Source organism: Salvelinus fontinalis, chromosome 11 (assembly GCF_029448725.1).
Source record: "Salvelinus fontinalis isolate EN_2023a chromosome 11, ASM2944872v1, whole genome shotgun sequence".
Taxonomy (NCBI): Eukaryota; Metazoa; Chordata; class Actinopteri; order Salmoniformes; family Salmonidae; genus Salvelinus; species Salvelinus fontinalis.
Window position 1 is genome coordinate 38,638,512 of NC_074675.1, and position 22,914 is coordinate 38,661,425.

At 42.7% G+C, this 22,914-nt stretch overlaps 1 protein-coding gene across 1 annotated transcript; it reads left to right on the plus strand.

Moving 5' to 3' along the window:
• Window positions 1-12,545: 12,545 nt before the first annotated feature.
• On the plus strand, window positions 12,546-21,507 carry sat2a.1 (spermidine/spermine N1-acetyltransferase family member 2a, tandem duplicate 1). Its single transcript, XM_055938657.1, has 6 exons — window positions 12,546-12,790; window positions 13,641-13,692; window positions 14,107-14,190; window positions 15,215-15,316; window positions 16,920-16,960; window positions 19,013-21,507. Exons 1-6 carry the CDS (start codon window positions 12,728-12,730, stop codon window positions 19,184-19,186), a joined length of 516 nt encoding a protein of 171 aa, XP_055794632.1. The 5' UTR covers window positions 12,546-12,727; the 3' UTR covers window positions 19,187-21,507.
• The last annotated feature ends 1,407 nt before the right edge of the window (window positions 21,508-22,914 follow it).

Below are 22,914 nucleotides of genomic sequence, written 5' to 3' on the forward strand. Positions count from 1 at the left end.
AGGGGAACGGCACCTCAGTACCTTCAGGCTGTGATCAGGCCCTACACCCAAACAAGGGCACTGCGTTCATCCACCTCTGGCCTGCTCGCCTCCCTACCACTGAGGAAGTACAGTTCCCGCTCAGCCCAGTCAAAACTGTTCGCTGCTCTGGCACCCCAATGGTGGAACAAACTCCCTCACGACGCCAGGACAGCGGAGTCAATCACCACCTTCCGGAGACACCTGAAACCCCACCTCTTCAAGGAGTACCTAGGATAGGATAAAGCAATCCTTCTGCCCCCCCCCCCCCCTTAAAAGATCTTGATGCACTATTGTAAAGTGGCTGTTCCACTGGATGTCATAAGGTGAATGCACCAATTTGTAAGTCGCTCTGGATAAGAGCGTCTACTAAATGACTTAAATGTAAATGTAAATGTTACATAAGACTATAGGTTACTTAAGGCAAAAATGAAAGGAGGGTGGTTGGACAGGGTGGATAGTTGGGCTTATAATGCGAATGTCTAGCAACCTAAAGGTGGCACGTTCCAATATCATCACGGGCAAATTTAGTATTTTAGCTAATTAGCAACTACTTACTACTTTTTAGCTACTTGGCATGTTAGCTAACCTTTCCCTAACTCCCAACCTAACTCCCAACCCTAACCTTAACCCCTAGCCTAAATAACTTTAGCCACCTAGCTAACGTTAGCGTTAGCCACCTAGCCAACATTAGCCACAACAAATTGTAATTCGTATCATATCATACGAATTGTAATTCTTAACATATCATATGAAGTGGACGATGGACATCCACAAATTAATACATACCAATACGAAATGTATCATTGCATACTAAATGGAGGGAGACAGATTTACATGTACTATTTTACATCTACCCGTACTACAGGTTGAAAATCCCTGTACTCTGTCACTGTTATGGGTCTAATATTTAACCAGGTGATGATATGCCAAGTAGAAGTGTTATAAAGTGTTGTTATTTTATAAGCTACAGGTATGGTGCACGAGCGCAAATATAACCACCACAAAACATTGTTGATATTTTTTATATACATATTTGATACACTTTTTGCGAGAATGACGCTGTAATGGATAGCAGCTGTCTTACAGGCTCCTGACCAATTATGTTATTTTGTGTTTTTTTGCACTGATCTTAACTTTTTTGGTACATAATGTTTCCGCCATCGTTTCATATGACTGAAAAGAGCTTCTGGACATCAGAACAGCAATCATTAACCTTGACGTTTTCTACTTTAACAAGTCGGAGGCGCAGGACATACTGCTCACCCCGGATCAGGCCCTTATCCAAGAGAAAAAGACGGTGTAAGAGACTACATTGGCGAGTACATAAACTGCCTCTACCCTCCATTCTATGGGTGAACGTACAATCACTGGAGAACAAATAGGACGAGCTCCATTCGAGACTATTCTATCAACGGGACCTGAAGAACTGTAATATCTTATGTTTCTCGAGTCATGGCTGAACAAGGACATGGATAATATACATCTATCTGTTTTTTCTATGCATCAGCAGGATGGAACGGCAGCGTCGGGTAAGCTCAAGGGGATAGGTGTTAAAAACAGCTTGCACAAGATCTCTAATCTCAAGGTTCTGCTCACCTGAGATAGAATACCTCATGATAAGCTGTAAACCATACTTTTTACCAAGATAGTTTTCATCTATATTTTTCGTAAATGTCTATTTACCACCACAAACCGGTGCAGGCACTGACACCGCACTCAACGAGCTGTATAGGACCATAAGCAAACAAGAAAATGCTGATCCAGAGGTGGTGCTTCTAGTGGCCGATGATTTGTAAGCAGGGAAACTGAAATCTGTTTAATCTCATTTCTGGCCAAAAAAACTCTAGATCACCTTTACTCCGCACACAAAAACACATACAAAGTTCTCATTCGCCCTCCATTTGGCAAATTTGACCATAGCTATATCCTTCTGATTCCTGCTTACAAGCTAAACTACAGGAAGACTGTTTCGCTAGCACAGACTGGAATATGTTCCGGGATTCATCCGATGGCATTGAAGAGTTTAACACATCAGTCTTCAGCTTCATTAATAAGTGCATCGACATCGATGTTCCCACAGTGACCGTACGTACATATCCCAACCAGAAGCCATGGATTACCACCAACATCCGCACTGAGCGGGACACTAATACGGACGCTTATAAAAAATCTTGCTATGAACTCTGACAAACCATCAAACAGGCAAAGCATCAATACAGGTCTAAGATCGAATCCTACTACACCGGATCTGATGCTTTTGTCAGGGCTTGCCAAATTAGCACAGATTACAAAGGGAATCGCAGCCACGAGCTGCCTAGTGACATAAGCCTACCAGATGAGCTAAATGCCTTCTATGCACGCTTCGAGGCAAGCAACACTGAACCGTGCATTAGAACACCAGCTGTTCCGGACAACTGTGTGATCACGCTCTTTGTAGTCGATATGAGTAAACCTTTAAACGGGTTAACATTCGGATAACCAGGACACATACTCAGAGCATGCGCTGACCAGCTGGCAAGTGTCTTCACTGACATTTTCAACCTCTCTCTGAACCAGTCTGTAATAGCTACATGTTTCAAGCAGAACAACATAGTCCCTGTGCCCAAGAACGCCAAGGTAACCTGTCTAAAAAACTATCGCCCCGTAGCACTCACATCTGCAGCCATGAAATGCTTTGAAAGGCTGGTCATGGCTCACATCAACACCATCATTCCAGGCACCCTGGACACACTCCAATTCGCACACCGCCCCAACACATCCACAGATGATGCAATCTCTATTGCATTCCACACTGCCCTTTTCCACCTGGACAAGAGGCACAACTGTGTGAGAATGCTGTTCATTGACTACAGCTCAGCGTTCAACACCATGGTGCCCTACAAGCTCATCACTAAGCTAAGGACCCTGGGACTGAACACCTCCCTGTGCAACTGGATCATGAACTTCCTGATGGGCCGCCCCTAGGTGGTGAGGGTAGACAACAACACATCTGCCATGCTGATTCTCAACACAGAGGCCCCTCAGGGGTGTTTTCTTAGTCCCCTCCTGTACTCCCTGTTCACTCACGACTGTGTGGCCGAGTACGACTCCAACACCCTCATTAAGTTTTCAGATGACATGACGCTGGTAGGCCTGATCCCCGCCGACAATGAGACAGCCTATAGGGAGAAGGTCAGAGACCTGGCAGTGTGGTGCCAGGACAACAAACTCTCCCTCAACATCAGCAAGACAAAGGAGATGATTGTGGGCTGCAGGTAACAGAGGGGTGAGTATGCCGCTTCATATCGACTGGGCTGTAGTAGAGTAGGTCGAAAGCTTCAAGTTCCTCAGTGTCCACATCACAGATACATGTTCAGATAAATTCAGCAAGATGTTGAGACCTTAACTTTACTCTTCTTTAAGTCACCACACTGAGAGATATTGAGAGAGAGAGAGACTCAGTTAGCTTACCATTTGAAGTATATTATTAGGCTATGTGGACTAAAAAGGAAAATACAATCATGAGGATCCACTTTCATATAAAATATATATTTATTTAATTTGAACTTTTTATCCATTTGTCTCCCCAATTGGTAGTTACAGTCTTGTCCCATCGCTTCAACTCCCGTACGGACAGCGATGCGTCCTCCGAAACATGACCCTGCCAAGCCGGACTGCTTCTTGATACACTGCTCGCTTAACCCAGAAGCCAGCCGCACCAATGTGTCGGAGGAAGCACCGTACAACTGGCGACCGTGTCAGCGTGCATGCGCCCGGCCCCCCACATTAGTCGCAATCAGCACCAACTGATTGTATTCAACTGAAATGTGTCTTCCACATTTAACCCAACCCCTCTGAATCAGAGAGGTGCGGGGGGGGCTGCCTTAATCAACATTCACGTCTACGGCACACAGTGGGTTAACTGCCTTGCTCAGGGGCAGAACAACAGATTTTTACCTTGTCAGCGCGGGGATTTGATCCAGCAACCTTCCGGTTACTGGCCCAACGCTCAAACCACTAGGCTACCTGCCGCCCAACGCACAGAGAGAGCAGTGTGCAAACAAAACAAGCCTTGTAATATAAACTGTAATTACATGGGTGTATTAGTGAACTTTTTGTTTAAAACAAATATTTTAATGGGAAGAGACTGTCACTGGCAAACATGGTTACAGACCCAACAACATTATATAGTATCCCCTCCCCGAGAAGAAAAGCTCATGAGCTAATTATAATACACAAAGTAAGCAAAATAATTAAATCATTCAAACATTGCCTAAAATGATGAATTAGATACTAATGAGGTACACCTACAGTACCAGTCAAAAGTTTGGACACACCTACTCATTCCAGGGTTGTTCTTTATTTTTTACTATTTTCTACATTGTATAATAATAGTGAAGACATCAAAACTATGAAATAACACATGGAATCGTATAGTAACCAGAAAAGTGTTGAACAAATCAAAATGTATTTTACATTTGAGGTTCTTCAAAGTAGCCACCCTTTGCATTGATGACAGCTTTGCACACTCTTGGCATTCTCTCAACCAGCTTCATGAGGTATTCACCTGGAATGCATTTCAATTAACAGGTGTGCCTTGTTAAAAGTTAATTTGTGGAATTTCTTTACTTCTTAATGTGTTTGAGCCAATCAGACACAGGAGGCAGATGGTCCGTGTCTCTGATATTTATTGTAATACAAGGGACACCTGGAGGGGGGCACAAGCACAAGGACGTTTGAAACAGATGCGGGTGTGACAGTACCCCCCCCTCCCCCCCTTTAGGGGTACCACCTGGGGTCCTACCGAGCCCTTAGGAGGCGTCTCACCGTGTACGCCGGATGACCGACGATGAGACGGGGAGGTGGTTGGGCCTGGAAACAGGAGACAAAGGACTGTGAGACAAGGGCTTAATCCTGGACACGTGAAAAGTGTGATGTATACGGAGGGTACTGGGCAACAAAAGACGAACGGCAGTGGGGCTTTGGAAATGGGGAAAGAACCAATAAAACGGGGGGAAAGTTTACAGACTCTACGCGGAGGGGCAGGTCCTGCGTAGACAGCCATACCCTATTCTGCCCACACAAGTTGCCGGCTCCAGGTGGTGGGGTTGGTTGAGACGAGGAACCTACGCGCAGTCTCCAGTTGGACTGGGGATTGGACTGGCCGTTGGACTGGGGATGAAACCCGGAGGACGCAATGAGGGTGCAGAACTCCTTCCAGAATTGGGGCGAGAATTGAGGACCACGATCAAAGACAATGTCGACAGGGAGTCCATGGGTTCGGAAGACGTGCTGTACCATGAGCTGGGCCGTCTCCTTTGCTGTAACATGGGGAGAGGGATGACATGGGCGGCTTTGGTGAGGGAACCTATCCACTACTGTCAGGATAGTGGTGTTGCCATCAGTCGGAGGAAGCCCAGTGACAAAATCCAGAGACATATGGGACCAGGGGCGATGAGGAACAGGGAGTGGCTGAAGGAGGCCAGCTGGAGCTTGCAGCGAAGTCTTATTCTGAGCACACACCGTGCATGTGGCGACGAAGGCTGAGATGTCAGGAACCATAGTGGGCCACCAGAAGCGTTGTCGGAGGAAGGCCAGGGTTCGACAGGAGCCGGGATGGCAGGTGAGCTTGGAGGAATGAACCCATTCCAGGACCTGAGATCCGTCCGAACCAGGCTCTCGATACCCCAGACAACTGTAGCTGCCAGTCATGAGTTAGGGAGGATAGTCTCAGAGTCAGATGGTGTGGCAGCGGAACTATACAGGCGAGACAGAGCATCCGGATTCACATTCTTGGACCCTGGGCGGTAGGAGATGGTGAAGTTGAACCTGGTGAACAACAGGGCACAACGGGCCTGCCTAGAATTAAGGCGCTTGGCAGTGCGGAGATATTCTAAATTCTTATGATCGGTCCACACCAAAAATGGATTTTCCGCCCCTTCCAGCCAGTGCCTCCACTCCTCCAACGCAATCTTGATCGCCAGAAGTTCCCGATTTCCTATGTCGTAGTTTCTCTCAACTGAGTTGAGACGATGTGACAGGAAGGCACAGGGACGCAGCTTTTGGTCCTGGGCAGACCGCTGGGACAGGACGGCCCCACTCCAACATCAGAAGCTTCGACCTCAACCACGGACTGACGGAACGGATCTGGATGAATGAGGATGGGGGCTGTAATAAACAAACACTTGAGGTCCAAAATGCCCTGTCAACAGCTGGAGACCATGTGAATGGCACCTTGGGAGAAGTGAGTGCAGAGAGGGGAGCTGCCAGTGTGCTGTAGCCCCGAATTAAGTGGTGGTAGAAATAAGCAAATCCCAGGAAACGTTGCAGCTGCACTCTGGATGTGGATGTGGGCCAATCCATCACCCCTCACACCTTTTTAGGATCCATCTGAACACTCCCTTCAGCGATGACGTATCCCAGAAAGGAGATAGTGGAGCGGTGGAATTCTCACTTCTCAGCTTTCACAAACAACTGGTTCTCTAGGAGGTGCTGAAGGACGTGTTCTTGAGCAGAATGGGAGAAAACAAGGATGTCGTCAAGGTAGACAAACACAAATCTATTCAACATGTCACGGAGCACATCGTTGACCAGGGCCTGGAACACTGCAGGAGTGTTGATGAGTCCAAATGGCATGACCAGGTACTCATAGTGTCCACTAGCTGTGTTGAAGGCCGTCTTCCACTTGTCTCCTTCGCGTATCCGAATTATATGGTAGGCATTCCGAAGATCCAACTTGGAAAAGATAGTTGCCGCCTGGAGAGGTTTGAAAGCTGAGGAGAGGAGTGGTAGAGGGTAGCGATTCTTCACTGTGATGTCATTGAGGCATCGGTAGTCGATACATGGACGGAGGGTCTTGTCCTTTTTTCCACAAAGAAGAAACCTGCACCGGCAGGGGAGGCAGAAGGACGAATGCACCCGGCAGCCAGAGAGTCCTCAATGTACTCCTCCATGGCCTTTGTCTCAGGGCCAGACAGGGAATATAGCCACCCACGAGGTGGTGTTGTGCCCGGGAGAAGATCAATAGCACAATCGTAGTGATGATGCGGAGGGAGGGAGGTGGTGCGAGCCTTGCTGAACACCTCCAGGAGGTCCTGGTATTCCACGAGAACGGCAGAGAAATCGAAGGCTTTACCAGAGCCCACAGGAGGACGTCCCAGGGCAGGCTGCGCCACCTTAAGGCAATGTGAGTGGCAGAACGGGCTCCAACCCAGGATAGAACCAGCGATCCAGTCAATAACGGAGTTGTGCCTCTGGAGCCATGAGAATCTCAAAACAACAGGAACATGGGGAGATTCAATGAGAAGAAGCTGTATGGACTCACTGTGATTGCCCGGCACGCACAGGATAATGGGCACCGTACTATGAGTGACCCTGCCTATGGTGCGTCCATCCAGTGCTCTGGCATCCATGGGAACAGAGAAGAGTTGTGTGGAGATACCAAGCTCCGATACCAGAGTAACATCCATAAAACTCTCATCAGCTCCAGAGTCAATGAGCACTCAGAGAGATTTAGACCGGTCACCCCACAGCAGGATAACATGGAATAGAGTACGAGTAATGGTACTTAGAAAAATCCCAGTATGTCCCACCATAGTACTCTTACCTAGCTGATGAGTCTGGTCTTTTACTGAACAGGCGGATTTGTAATGCCCTGTTGCACCACAATAGAGGCAACTGTTGGAGTTAAGCCTCTGTAGCCGTTTAGACCTCCTCTCCCTCCTGCGTTCCCGTAGATGTACATCGATCTTTATTGTTAAGGCTATGAGGTAGTCGAGGTCCAGGGGTAACTCCCGAGTTGCGTACTCGTCTTACATCTCCTCGGATAGTCCATGAAGAAAGGTATCGGACAGAGAATCCAGGTTCCAAGTCTACTACGTAGTCTGCCACACTACGGGGTTATTGACGTAATTGAAGTAGCTTTCGGGCCGCCTCTCTCCCAGACACCGGAGAATTTAATACCTTCTTCACCCATGCTATGAAATCCTCCAAATGAAGGCAAATGGCAGATTGTTGCTCTCAAACCGCCATAGCCCAGGAGAGCAACCTACCAGACATTAGCATTATAAGATAGGCTATTCTCGAACGGGATGAAGGGAACAAAGAGGGCTGCAGCTCAAATATGAGGGAGCACTGGGAAAGAAACGCCCTGCAGGTTCCAGGGTCCCCAAAATAGCGATCAGGAGAAGGTAAGTGGGGTTTTCGGGAAGCCGGGGTAGGCTGTACAAAATCACTGGCAGGGGAATTACTGAGCATCCGGGAGGTCTCCGTTGTGGCATGCTGCCTGAAAGATAGTCCACGGAATTCTTCTAGTAACGTCTTGAAACCCTGGTCATGATGTACCCAACAGCGTATGGAGACCTTCTATAAGGCTCTGAAGTAGCTCTTCATGTTTTTCATGTAGCTAAGAAAGTAATACTAAGTGCATGTTGTATCGTAAGCTGTTAGTAGCCCATGTGCCTCACCCTAATAATTTGGTACCTTTCCCTCTCATAATTTAGCCTACTGTTCTGAATTGGTGGTGCACATGTAGCCTATAGCCTGTTTTAGAGAAATGTCATCATCGAATATTGTAAGAGCTTTCATTGTCTGCCTACATGCCCCCTTTATTTATCTTACGGTTCTGACTTGGTGTATAGGGAGAACACAAAGAATGGCCCATGTTCTGAATTCTGTCGCTGTACATTTCAAAAGTGCTGAACAAATAATTATATTGACTATGTCCGTCTTAGCTCGCTCATTAATGTCTTAATCGAAATTTGAGAATTGCTTTGCAATGCTTGATATTTTCCGCTGGCTGCCCCTCCACCACAGAAAGAACTGAGCTAGGCTGAAGAACCTGCATTTTGGAACTGCCTTATTCAAGAAAGCAAAAAAGAGACCATGATTTTAACTCAATAAAAATGTTTTACATTGTTTGCAAACTGATATGTGACACATATTAATGTCAAAATAACATGCAAAACAGGCAAAAATAATAATAATCAAATAAAAATCGTATCTGTTAGCTAAACAGTTGGGGCTCAAAAATCTAATCTAATTAAATCAAATGTTATTTGTCACATACACATATTTAGCAGATGTTATTGTGGGTGTAGTGAAATACTTGTGTTCCTAGCTCCAACAGTGCGGTAGTATCTGACAATTCACAACAATACTGTCACGCCCTGGCCATAGAGAGGTTTTTATTCTCTATTTTGGTTAGGCCAGGGTGTGACTAGGGTGGGCATTCTAGTTTCTTTATTTCTATGTTGGTGTGGTTCCCAATCAGAGGCAGCTGTCTATCTTTGTCTCTGATTGGGGATCATATATAAGTTGTCATTTTTCGTTTGGGTTTTGTGGGTAGTTGTTTTCCGTTTAGTGTCTGCACCTGACAGGACTGTTTCAGTTTTCCCTTTTTGTTTGAGTGTTTTGAGTAATACATTTATCATGAACACTTACCACGCTGCGTTTTGTTCCACTCCTTCATACGACGATCGTTACAAATACACACAAATCTAAAAGTAAAAGAATGGAATTAAGAAATGTATAAATATTAGGACGAGCAATGTCGGAGTGGCATTGACCAAAATCCAGTAGAATACAGTTTATATACAGTTGAAGTCTGAAGTTTACATACACCTTAGCCAAATACATTTAAACTTAGTTTTTCACAATTCCTGACATTTAATCCAAGTAAAAATGCCATGTCTTAGGTCAGTTAGGATCACCACTTTATTTTAAGAATGTGAAATGTCAGAATAATAGTAGAGAGAATGATTTATTTCAGCTTTAATTTCTTTCATCACATTCCCAGTGGGTCAGAAGTGTACATACACTCAATCAGTATTTGGTAGCATTGCCTTTAAATTGTTTAACTTGGGTCAAACATTTCGGGTAGCCTTCCACAAGCTTCCCACAATAAGTTGGGCGAATTTTGGCCCATTCCTCCTGACAGAGCTGGTGTAACTGAGTCAGGTTTGTAGGCCTCCTTGATCGCCTACGCTTTTTCAGTTTTGCCCACAAATTTTCTATAGAATTGAGGTCAGGGCTTTGGGATTGCCACTCCAAAACATTGACTTTGTTTTCCTTAAGCCATTTTGCCACAACTCATGATGCCATCTATTTTGTGAAGTGCACCAGTCCCTCCTGCAGCAAATCACCTCCACAACATGATGCTGCCACCCCCGTGCTTCATGGTTGGGATGGTGTTCTTCGGCCTGCAGCCGCCCCCTTTTTCCTCCAAACATAATGATGGTCATTATGGCAAAACAGTTCTATTTTTGTTTCATCAGACTAGGGGACATTTCTCCAAAAAGTACGATCTTTGTCGCCATGTGCAGTTGCAAACCGTAGTCTGGCTTTTTTATGGCGGTTTTGGAGCAGTGGTTTCTTTCTTGCTGAGCGGCCTTTCAGGTTATGTCGATATAGGACTCGTTTTACTGTGGATATAGATAATTGTGTACCTGTTTCCTCCAGCATCTTCACATGGTCCTTTGCTGTTGTTCTGGGATTGTTTTGCACTTTTCCCACCAAAGTACGTTAATCTCTAGGAGACAGAACGCGTCTCCTTCCTGAGCGGTATGACGGCTGCGTGGTCCCATGGTGGTTATACTTGCGTACTATTGTTTGTACAGATGAACGTGGTACCTTCAGGCGTTTGGAAATTGCTCCCAAGGATGAAGCAGACTTGTGGAGGTCTACAATTGTTGGAAGAATTATTTGTGTCATGCACAAAGTAGATGTTCTAACCAACTTGCCAAAACTATAGTTTGTTAACAAGGAATTTGTGGAGTGGTTGAAAAATTTGTTTTAATGACTCCGACCTAAGTGTATGTAAACTTTCAACTTCAACTGTATATGCCCCACCTGCCTAGAAGGCCAGCATCCCGGAGTCGCCTCTTCACTGTTGAGACTGGTGTTTTGCAGGGTACTATATAATGAAGCTGCCAGTTGAGGACTTGTTAGGCGTCAGTTTGCGCTGTTCTTTGAAGGGAGTAGTACACAGATTTGTACGAGATCTTCAGTTTCTTGACAATTACTTGCATGGAATAGCCTTCATTTCTCAGAACAAGAATAGACCGACGAGTTTCAGAAGAAAGTTATTTGTTTTTGGACATTTTGAGCCTGTAATCGAACCCACAAATGCTGATGCGCCAGATACTCAACTAGTCTAAAGAACGGCAGTTTTATTGCTTCTTTAATCAGAAACAACAGTTTTCAGCTGTGCTAACATAACTGCAGAAGGGTTTTCTAATGATCAATTAGCCTTTTAAAATTATAAACTTGGATTAGCTAAAACAACGTTGGAACTCAGGAGTGATGGTTGCTGATAATGTGCCTCTGTACGCCTATGTAGATATTCCATAAAAAATCTGCCATTTCCAGCCACAATAGTCATTTACAACATTAACAATGTCTACACTGTATTTCTGATCAATTTGATATTATTTTAATGCACACATCTTTTTGCTTTTCTTTCAAAAACAAGGACATTTCTAAGTGACAAGTAACTTTTGAATGGTAGTGTATGCTGCTGCTCTTCTTTATTATATGTCACTTCATTCCTAGTTATACAGTATTTACATATCTACCTCAATTACATAGTACCCTTGCACATCGACTCGGTACTGATACGTCGTTTATATAGCCAATTTATCGTTACTCATTATGTATTTATTATTACTTTTATTATTATGTGTTTTACGTTTCTATTATTTCTCTATTTTCTTTTACTCTGCTTTGTTGGGAACGACCCGTAAGTAAGCATTTCACTGTTAAACTACACCTGTTGTTAACAAAACATGTGACGAATAAAATGTGATTTGATTTGGCATTACACACATATTTCAAAATGCAAAATGTAATGGATGTCTCAGCAGATGTGGAAAGAATTTTAAACCGGGCTGAGATAGAGCAGCGTTTATGAGACAAGGGCGGGTCCCCAAGGGTTATCTACGAAAAGCTGACACAAACATGTAACATGTTTTGCTCTATGACGCTCACAAGTCGTTTGAAGGTAAGGGGTCCTTCTACATAGGAGATCATAGGAAATCCAAGGACATAGTGCCTATAATATTGTAATAAGCTCACATAGATGGTGTCACAAACTCCAAACAGTTGTCACTAGCTAATTGTATGTTAATTTCCCACTGAGAAAACAATTTCTGTACTTACAGCATTCACATAAATTCATTTTTAGCAGGTTTCTTCTTTTTCACACGTATTTGTTTTATTGACATTTGCCAATAAAACTCATGAATGCAACTGTTTATGTCAAATTGTTTTGTGTTGTACTTGTATCCCTGGTTGTCCTGAAAATACAATTGTTAGGCTAAATATAAGGTCTGGACATGCAGATAATTGAAAGGCAGATAAATGAAAATACGATTTTTGCTGGGGCCTCGGGACTGATAGGGTTAAAACTGCACCAATGTTCCTCACGGTATGCAATGACTTTGTCCATGTTTTTCCAATTCATGCTTTTTGTGTTCGAAATTAATATTATGTAGGCCCAGTATACTTTCGAGGTCCACTGGTGCTACTCGGGTTGACTGCGTTTCCTGGCGAGTTCTCACGGTCGCCACCTACGCACGGAGGGCGCTATTAAATTATTAACAGCCTAGACTTTACGGTTGTGATGTAAAAGCGAGTTTATCACGTTCCTGCACTTTTCCGGATTACTGTACCTTGGTCTGACCTCGGTCTATCTTGTAATATTCTACATCCTTGATATATATTTCATAATATGGATTTCTCCATTCGTGCTTCTACACTGGAAGACTGCAAAGATATCGCGCGGATGATCTTGGTGAGCTGTCACAAATGCGCGTGTGCATGGCCGCCCCGCACGTGCTTGGAATTTGGAGACATGAATGATACATTTGCATAGAAATATTACGTCAGTATCCACAATACATAGATTGCTGCTCCTCATCATGAGAAATAAAATAATTTGTTTGCAGCTACTGTTAGGCTACATTGTATCCATTATTTGTCTGGCAAAACAAAATAATCTTATTCGATATGCTACAGTAGCCATATTTGTACAGTTATTTTTATACAAATGTTTTTTCAAACCTGGCCCCGTTATGTTGCCAAACGTTGTCGAACGTTGGACCAAATGCCATAAATGGAGCCAACATGATTCCTTGGTCTATATATCGGGGAGAGGCATGTTTGTTCTATATTATTTATTTCTACCGGAACATTCCAAAACGTGTACTGGGGTCAGAATCTGTCAGATTCCGTTGCAACACGTTTGGTCTGTTGTAAAACTTTTTTGCAACGGAAAACGTTTACTCCAATCGCAAAACGCTTTGCAACAAAAAACGTGTCCCTAGTGTGAGAGAATCTTTTATAAACTGGGTGATTCCAGTCCTGAATGCTGATTGGCTGACAGCCGTGGTATAACCCGTATACCACGGTTTACTGCTCTGGTGGTAACCAGTTTATAATAGCAATAAGGCACCTCTGGGGTTGTGGTATATGGCCAATATACCACAGCTAAGGCCTGTATCCAGGCACTCCCTCATGCCTTATTATGAATACAAGCCTTCTATGATAGTCTCAGTGCTAAATCAAAGTTATGTTTGGAATCAATAACACAAATGCCATTTTGTTAGGCCTAATGTGTATTTTATGTCCTCATGTGTCCTCAGGAACTGGCTAAATACGAGAAAGTATTGGACCAAGTGAAAGTTACACAGAAAGGTAGATTAATTCATTCCAGCTATTTAAAAAAATCCCTATTTAATTTTTTGTAATTTAAATGCCATATTTTAACATACTTTTTCTTTCACTCAATGATGAGTTTACACTCTTCGAAAAAAAGGTGCTATCTAGAACCAAAAAGAGTTATTTGGCTGCCCCCATAGGAGAACCCTTTAAAGAACCGCTTTTAGTTCCAGGTAGAATCCTTTTGGGTTCTATTTAGAACCCTTTCAGAAGAAGGTTCTACATGAAACCCAAAAAAGTTCTACCTGGAACCAAAAGGGGTTCTATCTAGAACCAAAAGGGTTCTCCTATGGGGACAGCTGCAGAATCCTTTTGGAATCCTTTTTTTTCTAAGAGTGTAGATCACTTTAACCCTTTCTGTTCTGTATCTTTGTCATCTCTCCCCTCCAGATTTGGAGCAGGATGGGTTCATTAAAAACCCATTCTTTCATGGTATCGTCGCAGAAGTACCCGAACAACACAGGACCAAAGAGGGTGAGAGAAGAACTAACCATAGACACAGTTTCTATGTGCTGACATGACCAGGGTTGGGGTCAATTCCCTTTGAACGCCATCAATTCAGAAAGTGACTGGTAATTCAAATAATGTCTTAAAAAAGAGATTGGAGATAAATTATACTTTAAATTCATGAATTGAATTTCAAATTATTTACGAAACCGAAATGGAATGGGCCGCCACAATGCTGGTTTTGATTTTCCCAATTCAGAAACCATGTTTCATGAACTTCCATGATTTCAGATATATTATAACATCTTCTCCATCTACCCCCCCATCATAGTAACCAGGCTGGCTCCATATGTTAATTAGCTCTCTTTTTGTTACCTAACCATCCTCTGTCAGGGCTGACTATGCTGCTCTCTCTCTGCCCACTCATTATCTAAGGGGCTTGACATATTTTTTTATGAAGCCACCAGAACAAGAACATTATGCATCCCAACAGCTGCCATTAAGAGACACCTCTTCACATCTATTGCTCTGTCTTTATGGTTTCTCTCTGTGTGTGTGTGTGTGTGTGTGTGTGTGTGTGTGTGTGTGTGTGTGTGTGTGTGTGTGTGTGTGTGTGTGTGTGTGTGTGTGTGTGTGTGTGTGTGTGTGTGTGTGTGTGTGTGTGTGTGTGTGTGTGTGTGTGTGTGTGTGTGCCTGCACACGTACCTACGCCTGGGGAGAGGTTTTAGTTCTTCTGTGAGTGTGTGTCTGTTTGTTTGCGGACATACACACATGTATATGTGAGTGAGTTTTAAGTGTGTGTGAACATGATGTTTTTCTGTGTGTTCAGTATTACTGTATGTCCTGAGGCATAGACTTGACCTTAGTGTCTGTCTGCTTGCTTGCCAGCAGATGGGCCGTATGTGTGCGTTTATGTGTCTGCCGGTTTGTCCGCAAGCGTGAGCAGCATGTATAAATGTATGTGTGTTTTAAGAGTGTGTGCAGTCAATATGATATATATTATTCTTGATATTATTGACCTTGACCTTGATACCTGTGTGTTTGTTTGCAGGCCATGCCAAGGTGGGCTACGCACTTTACTTCTATACCTACAGCTCGTGGAAAGGACGGGCCCTCTACATGGAGGACCTGTATGTGATGCCTGAGTTCAGAGGTTAGACAGCTACTTAAGGGCCCGTCTTCACAAAGAGTCTCAGAATAGGAGTGCTGATCTAGGATTAGCCATCCCCACCAACCCCGTTATTCATCATGATTTAAAGACTGATTCTAGATCAGTACTCCTACTCTGAGATGCTTTGTGAATATGGGCCTTGGTCTTGACCAGTTTTGTTTTAATCAAACTAGAATATACAGTGCCTTTGGAAAGTAATCAGAACCCTTGACCTTTTCCACATTTTGTTACATTACAGCCCTATTCCTCATCAATCTACACACAATACGCCATAATGACAATGTGAAAACAGGTTTGTTAGGGACGTGTTCAAGAACCCAATGGTCACTCTGACAGAACTCAAGAGTTCCTCTGTGGAGATGGGAAATCCTTCCGAAAGGACAACCATCTCTGCAGTACTCTTCAGTAAAAGACACACTTCCAGACTGAAGCAACTCCTCAGTAAAAGGCACATGACAGCCCGCTTGGAGTTTGCCAAAAGGCACCTAAAGGACTCTCAGTCCATGAGAAATGAGATTATCTGGTCTGAATGCCAAGCGTCACGTCTAGAGGAAACCTTGCACCATTCCTACAGTGAAGCATGGTGGTGGCAGCAGCATGCTGTGGGGATGTTTTTCAGCGACAGGGACTGGGAGACTTGTCAGGATCGAAAGAAAGATGAACGGAGCAAAGTACAGAGAGATCCTTGATGAAAATTTACTCGAGAGCCCTAATGACCTCAGACTGGGGCGAAGGTTCACCTTCCATCAGGACAACGACTCTAAACACACAGCCAAGACAACGCAGGAGTGGCTTCGGGAGAAGTCTCTGAATGTCCTTGAGTGGCCCAGCCAGAGCCCGGACTTGAACCCGATCGAACATCTCTGGAGAGACCTGAAAATAGCTATGCAGCAACGCTCCAAAGCTTGAGAGGATCTGCAGAGAAGAATGGGAGAAAATCCCCAAATACAGGTGTGTCAAGCTTGTAGCGTCATACACAAGAAGACTCAAGGCTGTAATTGCTGCCGAAGGAGCTTCAACAAAGTACAGAGTAAAGGGTCTGAATACTGAATAAGTGATATTTCAGTTTTTTTATTTTTTATTATAAATTTGCAAAAATTTCTAAAAACATGTTTTTGCTTTGTCATTAAGGGGTATAGTGTGTAGATTGATGAGGGGGAAAAAATGAATGAATCCATTTTAGAATAAGACTGTATCAACAAAATGTAAAAGGGTCTGAAACCTTTCCGAATGCACTGTACGTGGAGGTCTTGCAGTTCACCTATCCTGCTGTCAACTTCCTGCACATCTGTTAAACTAGTGTGACGCAACATGTGCCTGATCCACTAAGCAATTGCACAGTTTGCACCTGTTTCTCTCTCATTTCCACCAGTGTACAACAAAACAAATTCTAAAAGTAGAACTCGCCTCGCACCCAAGTAACTGAGTCTAGATGGTCTCCAGGAACAATATTTGTCAAACAAAAAAACGTGGACCGCACATTTATTTGCATTTTGCTGAATCAGTTCATTTATACCAACAGCATTAAGCCGATAAATAACCCTACGTTTCGTATCTCATGTATGTCTCTCTTTTGGCATCACAGGTAAAGGTATTGGGAAGGCACTGATGAGCAAAGTGGCTCAGGTGGGTGATGCTGCCCTGTTACTCAACTTTGCCATATAATTAAACCCTCTGGCTGTGGTGTAATTGTATTGACAAAGCTTCCCCTTGAGTGCAATTGATATGTGTATGGACCGTTGGACACGTGTGTTTGTGCATATGTGAATATGTACAGTTGAAGTCGGAAGTTGACATACACCTTAGCCAAATACATTTGAAATTTGTTTTTCACTATTCCTGACATTTAAGCCTAGTAAAAATTCCCTGTCTTAGGTCAGTTAGTATCACCACTTCATTTTAAGAATGTGAAATGTCAGAATAATAGTAGAGAGAATAATTTATTTCAGCTTTTATTTCTTTCATCACATTCCCAGTGGGTTAGAAGTTTACATACACTCAAATAGTATTTGGTAGCATTGCCTTTAAATTGTTTAACTTGGGTCAAACATTTTGGGTAGCCTTTCACAAGCTTCCCACAATAAGTTAGGTAATTTTTGGCCCATTCCTCTTGACAGAGCTGGTGTAACTGAGTCAGGTTTGTAGGCCTCCTTGCTCCCCTACGCTTTTTCAGTTCTGCCCACAAATCTTCTATAGGATTGAGGTCCGAGCTTTGTGATTGCCACTCCAATACATTGATTTTGTTGACCTTAAGCCATTTTTCCACAACTTTCGAAGTATGCTTGGGGTCATTGTCCATTTGGAAGACCCATTTGTGTCCAAGTTATAACTTCCTGACCGATGTCTTGAAATGTTGCTTCAATATATCCACATAATTTTCCTTCCTCATGATGCCATCTATTTTGTGAAGTGCACCAGTCCCTCCTGCAGAAAATCACCCCCACAACATAATGCTGCCACCCCCGTGCTTCACGGTTGGGAAGGTGTTCTTTGGCTTGCAAGCCTCCCCCTTTTTCCTCCAAACATAATGATGGTCATTATGGCCAAATAGTCCTATTTTTGTTTCATCAGACCAGAGGAAATTTCTCCAAAAAGTATGATCTTTGTCCCCATATGCAGTTGCAAACCGTTGTCTGTCTTTTTTATGGCGGTTTTGGAGCAGTGGTTTCTTCCTTGCTGAGTGGACTTTCAAGTTATGTCGATATAGGACTCGTTTTACTGTGTATATAGATACTTTTGTACCTGTTTCCTCCAGCATCTTCACAGGGTCATTTGTTGTTGTTCTGGGATTGATTTGCACTTTTCACACCAAAGTACGTTCATCTCTAGGAGACAGAACGTGTCTCCTTCCTAAGCAGTATGAAGGCTGCGTGGTCCCATGGTGTTTATACTTGCGTACTATTGTTTGTACAGATGAATGTGGTACCTTCAGGCATTTCGAAATTGCTCCCAAGAATGAACCAGACGTGTGGAGGTCTACAATTTTTTTTCTGATGTCTTGGCTGATTTCTTTTGATTTTCCCATGATGTCAAGCAAAGAGGCACTGAGTTTGAAGGTAGGCCTTGAAATACATCCTGAGGTACACCTTCAATTGACTCAAATTATGTCAATTAGCCTATCAGAAGCTTCTAATGCCATGACATCATTTTCTGGAATTTTCCAAGCTGTTTAAAGGCACAGTCAACTTAGAGTATGTAAACTTCTGACCCACTGGAATTGTGATAAGTGAAATAATCTGTCCGTAAACAATTGTTGAAAAATGACTTGTGTCATGCACAAAGTAGATGTTCTAACCAACTTGCCAAAACTATAGTTTGTTAACATGACATTTATGGAGTGTTTGAAAAACTAGTTTTAATGACTCCAACCTAAGTGTATGTAAACTTCCGACTTCAACTTCCGACTTCTGTAGTTTATTCTGTAGTTTACTGAAGCCTTTGCTATTCTCGTGAGGCAAAGTGCAAAATACACAATCATGCATGTTTCCATCTGTGTGTGCACCGCTATGTATTGCTTTTTGTTTGTATGTTTGCTATTATTTATGTTTGTGACAATATGTCACTTTATTTTATCGTCAAGCATTTTTTTTCCTCATTTGACTTTATTTGACATTTTCCTCCCTCTCTCTCTTGCGCTCTATCTCCCTCTCTCTCACACACACACACCCTGTACTGTAGTTGGGCCTGGCCGCCGGCTGCACCCAGCTCAACTTCGCCGTGCTGGACTGGAACAAACCATCTCTGGATTTCTACCTCAGCCAGGGATGTTTTGATGTGACGGCAGACATGGGGTACCACTGCATGCGCTGTGAGGGGGCAGCGCTGGAACAACTGGCCCAGGGGGACACCTAAACACCACTCGCCCCCCACTGGGTTGACGTCTGACCATTGCAATACTGAGGTCAACCTAGAACATATGCAGGGATAAAGAACCAACTCAAAGCCCCTGTTACAATACTTAAAAAATGCACCTTTCCTTTCCTTCTTCTCTTCCTTTCCTGTGGTAAAGTAGTCACTGATTTAATATGATTGAATAGGCGAACATTAGGGAATTCTTTGCATAGCTCTCGTTAATCTACTAATATCAGATCAGTGATTACCTTTAACAAAACGAGGAAGACAGGATGTATTTTCAAAGTGTTGGAACGATGCCAATGCAATGCAAAAAGGTTGTAGCTGAACTAACAGTTCACCGACTATCTTATAGTTGTTGACATTAGTTGTGTGAACAGTAATGTGTTGTTTACCTGTGACCCCATAGCACCTTTCCCTGCTTTCTAAGCTAAGGTAAGAGACACCCATTGATAATATGTGAGAAATCTGGTGAAACGGGAACCTATACAATACTATAAAATCACATGTCTAAAACACATCGAGAGCTTGGGACTATAAGGTTCTACAGTATGTGCATTTTTGTCAACATTTTGTTATTGACATAACCATGTTCTTTCTGTTCAAAGTACTCTTAATTCCCCAATTCCTGTTGTTAAGTTCAAAAGAATACAAGATAAAAATGTCTGACACCATTCAAACCAATGGGTTTTGAAATTTAAAGCCAATTATCTCAGAATCATCTTTTTTCAGATATGACCTTATAGTCCCTGTCACGTTCCTGACCTGTTTTCTGTTATTTTTGTATGTGTTTAGTTGGTCAGGGCGTGAGTTGGGGTGGGCGTTCTATGTTTTGTGTTTCTATGTTTAGGTTATTGGTAATTAGCCTTATATGGTTCTCAATCAGAGACAGGTGTTTGACGTTTCCTCTGATTGAGAACCATATAAAGGTAGGCTGTTCACACTGTTTGTTTGTGGGTGGTTGTCTTCCGTGTCTGTATGTATGTTCGTACCACACGGGACTGTAGCGTTTGTTCGTTCGTTTGTTGTAGTCTGTACCTGTTTGTGCGTTCTTCGTGTTATATGTAAGTTCTCATGTTTTAGGTCAGTCTACGTTCGTTTTGTTATTTTGTAATTCATTCCAAGTGTTTTTTCGTGTTCTTCTTCGGCAGTTAATAAATTCATTATGTTTTCAAAACCCGCTGCATTTTGGTCTGATCCCTACTCCTCCTCGAGGAGAACGACCGTTACAGTCCCAAGCTCTCCACATGTCAATTGATGATTATAACTACTGTATAATTGTTGTTGTGATGAAGCACAATGTGATTGTTTTCAACTGATTCCTGTTTCACCTTCAACAGGATTGAATGCCTGTTTAAGTTACTCGATTAGCTTCTGCAAGCTCAGACTGTTGCTTTAAGCAAATATGACAAACCAAGCTTGTAATTTGCAATAGTGATTCAAGAACAATTTTTTTAATAGATTTCTTTAATGAAAATATGTTTGATCTGAATTTTTTTATCTCAAGATTATTAGATGGTGGGCAATAACACTAAGAAAAAGGCAATTAAATGTGGCATTGGCTTATAGTTCTATTCGTGACATTTTCCATCAACAATACATTACAATATGTTATTCACCATCAACCTATAAACTAAGCAAAAACAATCAAGCAAAGCAATTACATTAAATACGGTGACAAAACTACAGTAGATCAAAAACCAATCTTAACAGCTATTATATTAACGTACCATATAAGATAATACTCTGGATATGTATTGCAAACGGTCTCTTTATGTCTATTGTAAATCACAACCTAGAGAGCTGTCAAGTGTATAGCAATGATGATGATGTTGTGGACTGGGCAGATACAGTGAGATATATGTCAAGTCTGTCTGTAAAACTGACACTGGTGTGTGCGTTTTTTTGGTCCACTTTCTCTCACGTCCACTTTATAGAGCACCGTTAGAGTCATTGGTAGGTGTATAACTCCTCGATAAAGGTATCACTTTGTGGTATTTGTTGTCCAGCAGCCAAATAGTTTGTCAGAAGCAAAAACTTCAATGTTGGTATATAGGCTACAAAGAGTTACATGAGTTGAAGTCCATAGTTTACAGTGTTGCTAATAGATTATTTTTTTTACCTCCCTTGAGTTGGTGTTTTAAAAAGCCACCTGATCCCACTTCTGTTGTCGCTAAGTAAAACAGTCAACCTTTACCACTTTGAATTCACTGTAAGAACCTTGTTTTTTGTGTAATCACACTTCCTGTTCCATCAAAGATGACATTATAGGCTACTTGTTGTGTATGTTACACACTGTGGAATAAAGTGATGTGCCAATACAGTTGTGTGCTCATATTATTTTATCATTCAATATATTCCCTTGAACCAACCAGCTATTGATAAATATACATCTGACATAAAATGTTGTCATCATGGAAATAATGACATTTGGCTATTCTGTACAATAGGCTATTTTGCTAGAATAGCCACAATTTGGCTATATCTTCTAGTAGAATGGGCTGCTTACATTAGATCCTGTGGTAGGTAGGGTACTTGTACTCTCCATCTCTGTAGTTCCATTGATAGATGGGTCTTTCCTAGAATCTTCAGGACTTGGACTGAAATAGGTTCAGGTAATAATTTTGGGTGCCGGTACAGTTTATATTTAGGTGCAGGAGCTCCACAATACTTTTGAGCTAATATTTTAAAAGAGGAACATGAGTTCAAGCAGTAGAATATTTGAGGTGCTGGTACTCCGCTAGTCAAGCACTGACTGTCTTGTGCCTTTTGGACTTTTGGAAGTAGACATTTTTACTTGTTTGTATTATACGGGAAAAAGGGCATTTGACTTTCAGGAAAAAATATTGGTCGAGCTCAGGCACTTAAATCCACATTTTCCACCCCTGTTAGGCGCATAATCCTAACAGGGTGGAAATGTGCAGCCTAAATAAGCCATAGCTTTGTGGGTAATTGAGAATGAGCTAGCATAATGGTAAACAATTGAAGAGGATTTGAACTTCTATATCAAACGTTTTTTTAAATTATTTAAAATTATGTGATTAATTTTCTCTATAATTTTCTCTATAATTTTCTATATTCTCTCTTTTGCCAAAGAGGGTGGAGACAAAGAGACTAACATCATGACACATTGGGTCGTCACTAGCTTCCACAAGAGAAAAGTCATAATTAATGGCGAAACCCTGCCTCCTTCTACAATTTATCTTCTTAAATTTTGATTTTAATCCTAACCTTAATCACACTGCTAATCACATCTGGAGGAAACCTGGCACCATCCCTATGGTGAAGCATGGTGGTGGCAACATCATGCTGTGGGGATGTTTTTTAGCGGCAGGGACTGGGAGACTAGTCAGGATCGAGGCAAAGATGAACAGAGCCAAGTACAGAGAGATCCTTGATGAAAACCTGCTCCAGAGCTCTCAGGACCTCAGACTGGGGAGATGGTTCACCTTCCAACAGGACAACAACCCTAAACACACAGCCAAGACAACACAGGAGTGAATTTAGGACAAGTCTCTGAATGTCCTTGAGTAGCCCAGCCAGAGCCTGGACTTTAACCCAATCAAACATCTCTGGAGAAACCTGAAAATAGCTGTGCAGCGACGCTCCACATCCAACCTTACAGAGCTTGAGAGGATCTTCAGAGAAGAATAGGAGAAACTCCACAAATACAGGTAGGTCAAGCTTGTAGCGTCATACCCAAGAAGACTCAAGGCTGATTTTTTTTT

What these genes read in the sequence shown, in the direction of transcription:
- sat2a.1 (XM_055938657.1), top strand. Translation starts at nt 12,728, where the DNA reads ATGGATTTCTCCATTCGTGCTTCTACACTGGAAGACTGCAAAGATATC. An exon ending in ATATCGCGCGGATGATCTTG is followed by an intron (nt 12,791 to 13,640) that starts GTGAGCTGTCAC and finishes ATGTGTCCTCAG; the next exon opens with GAACTGGCTAAATACGAGAA. An exon ending in ACAACACAGGACCAAAGAGG is followed by an intron (nt 14,191 to 15,214) that starts GTGAGAGAAGAA and finishes GTTTGTTTGCAG; the next exon opens with GCCATGCCAAGGTGGGCTAC.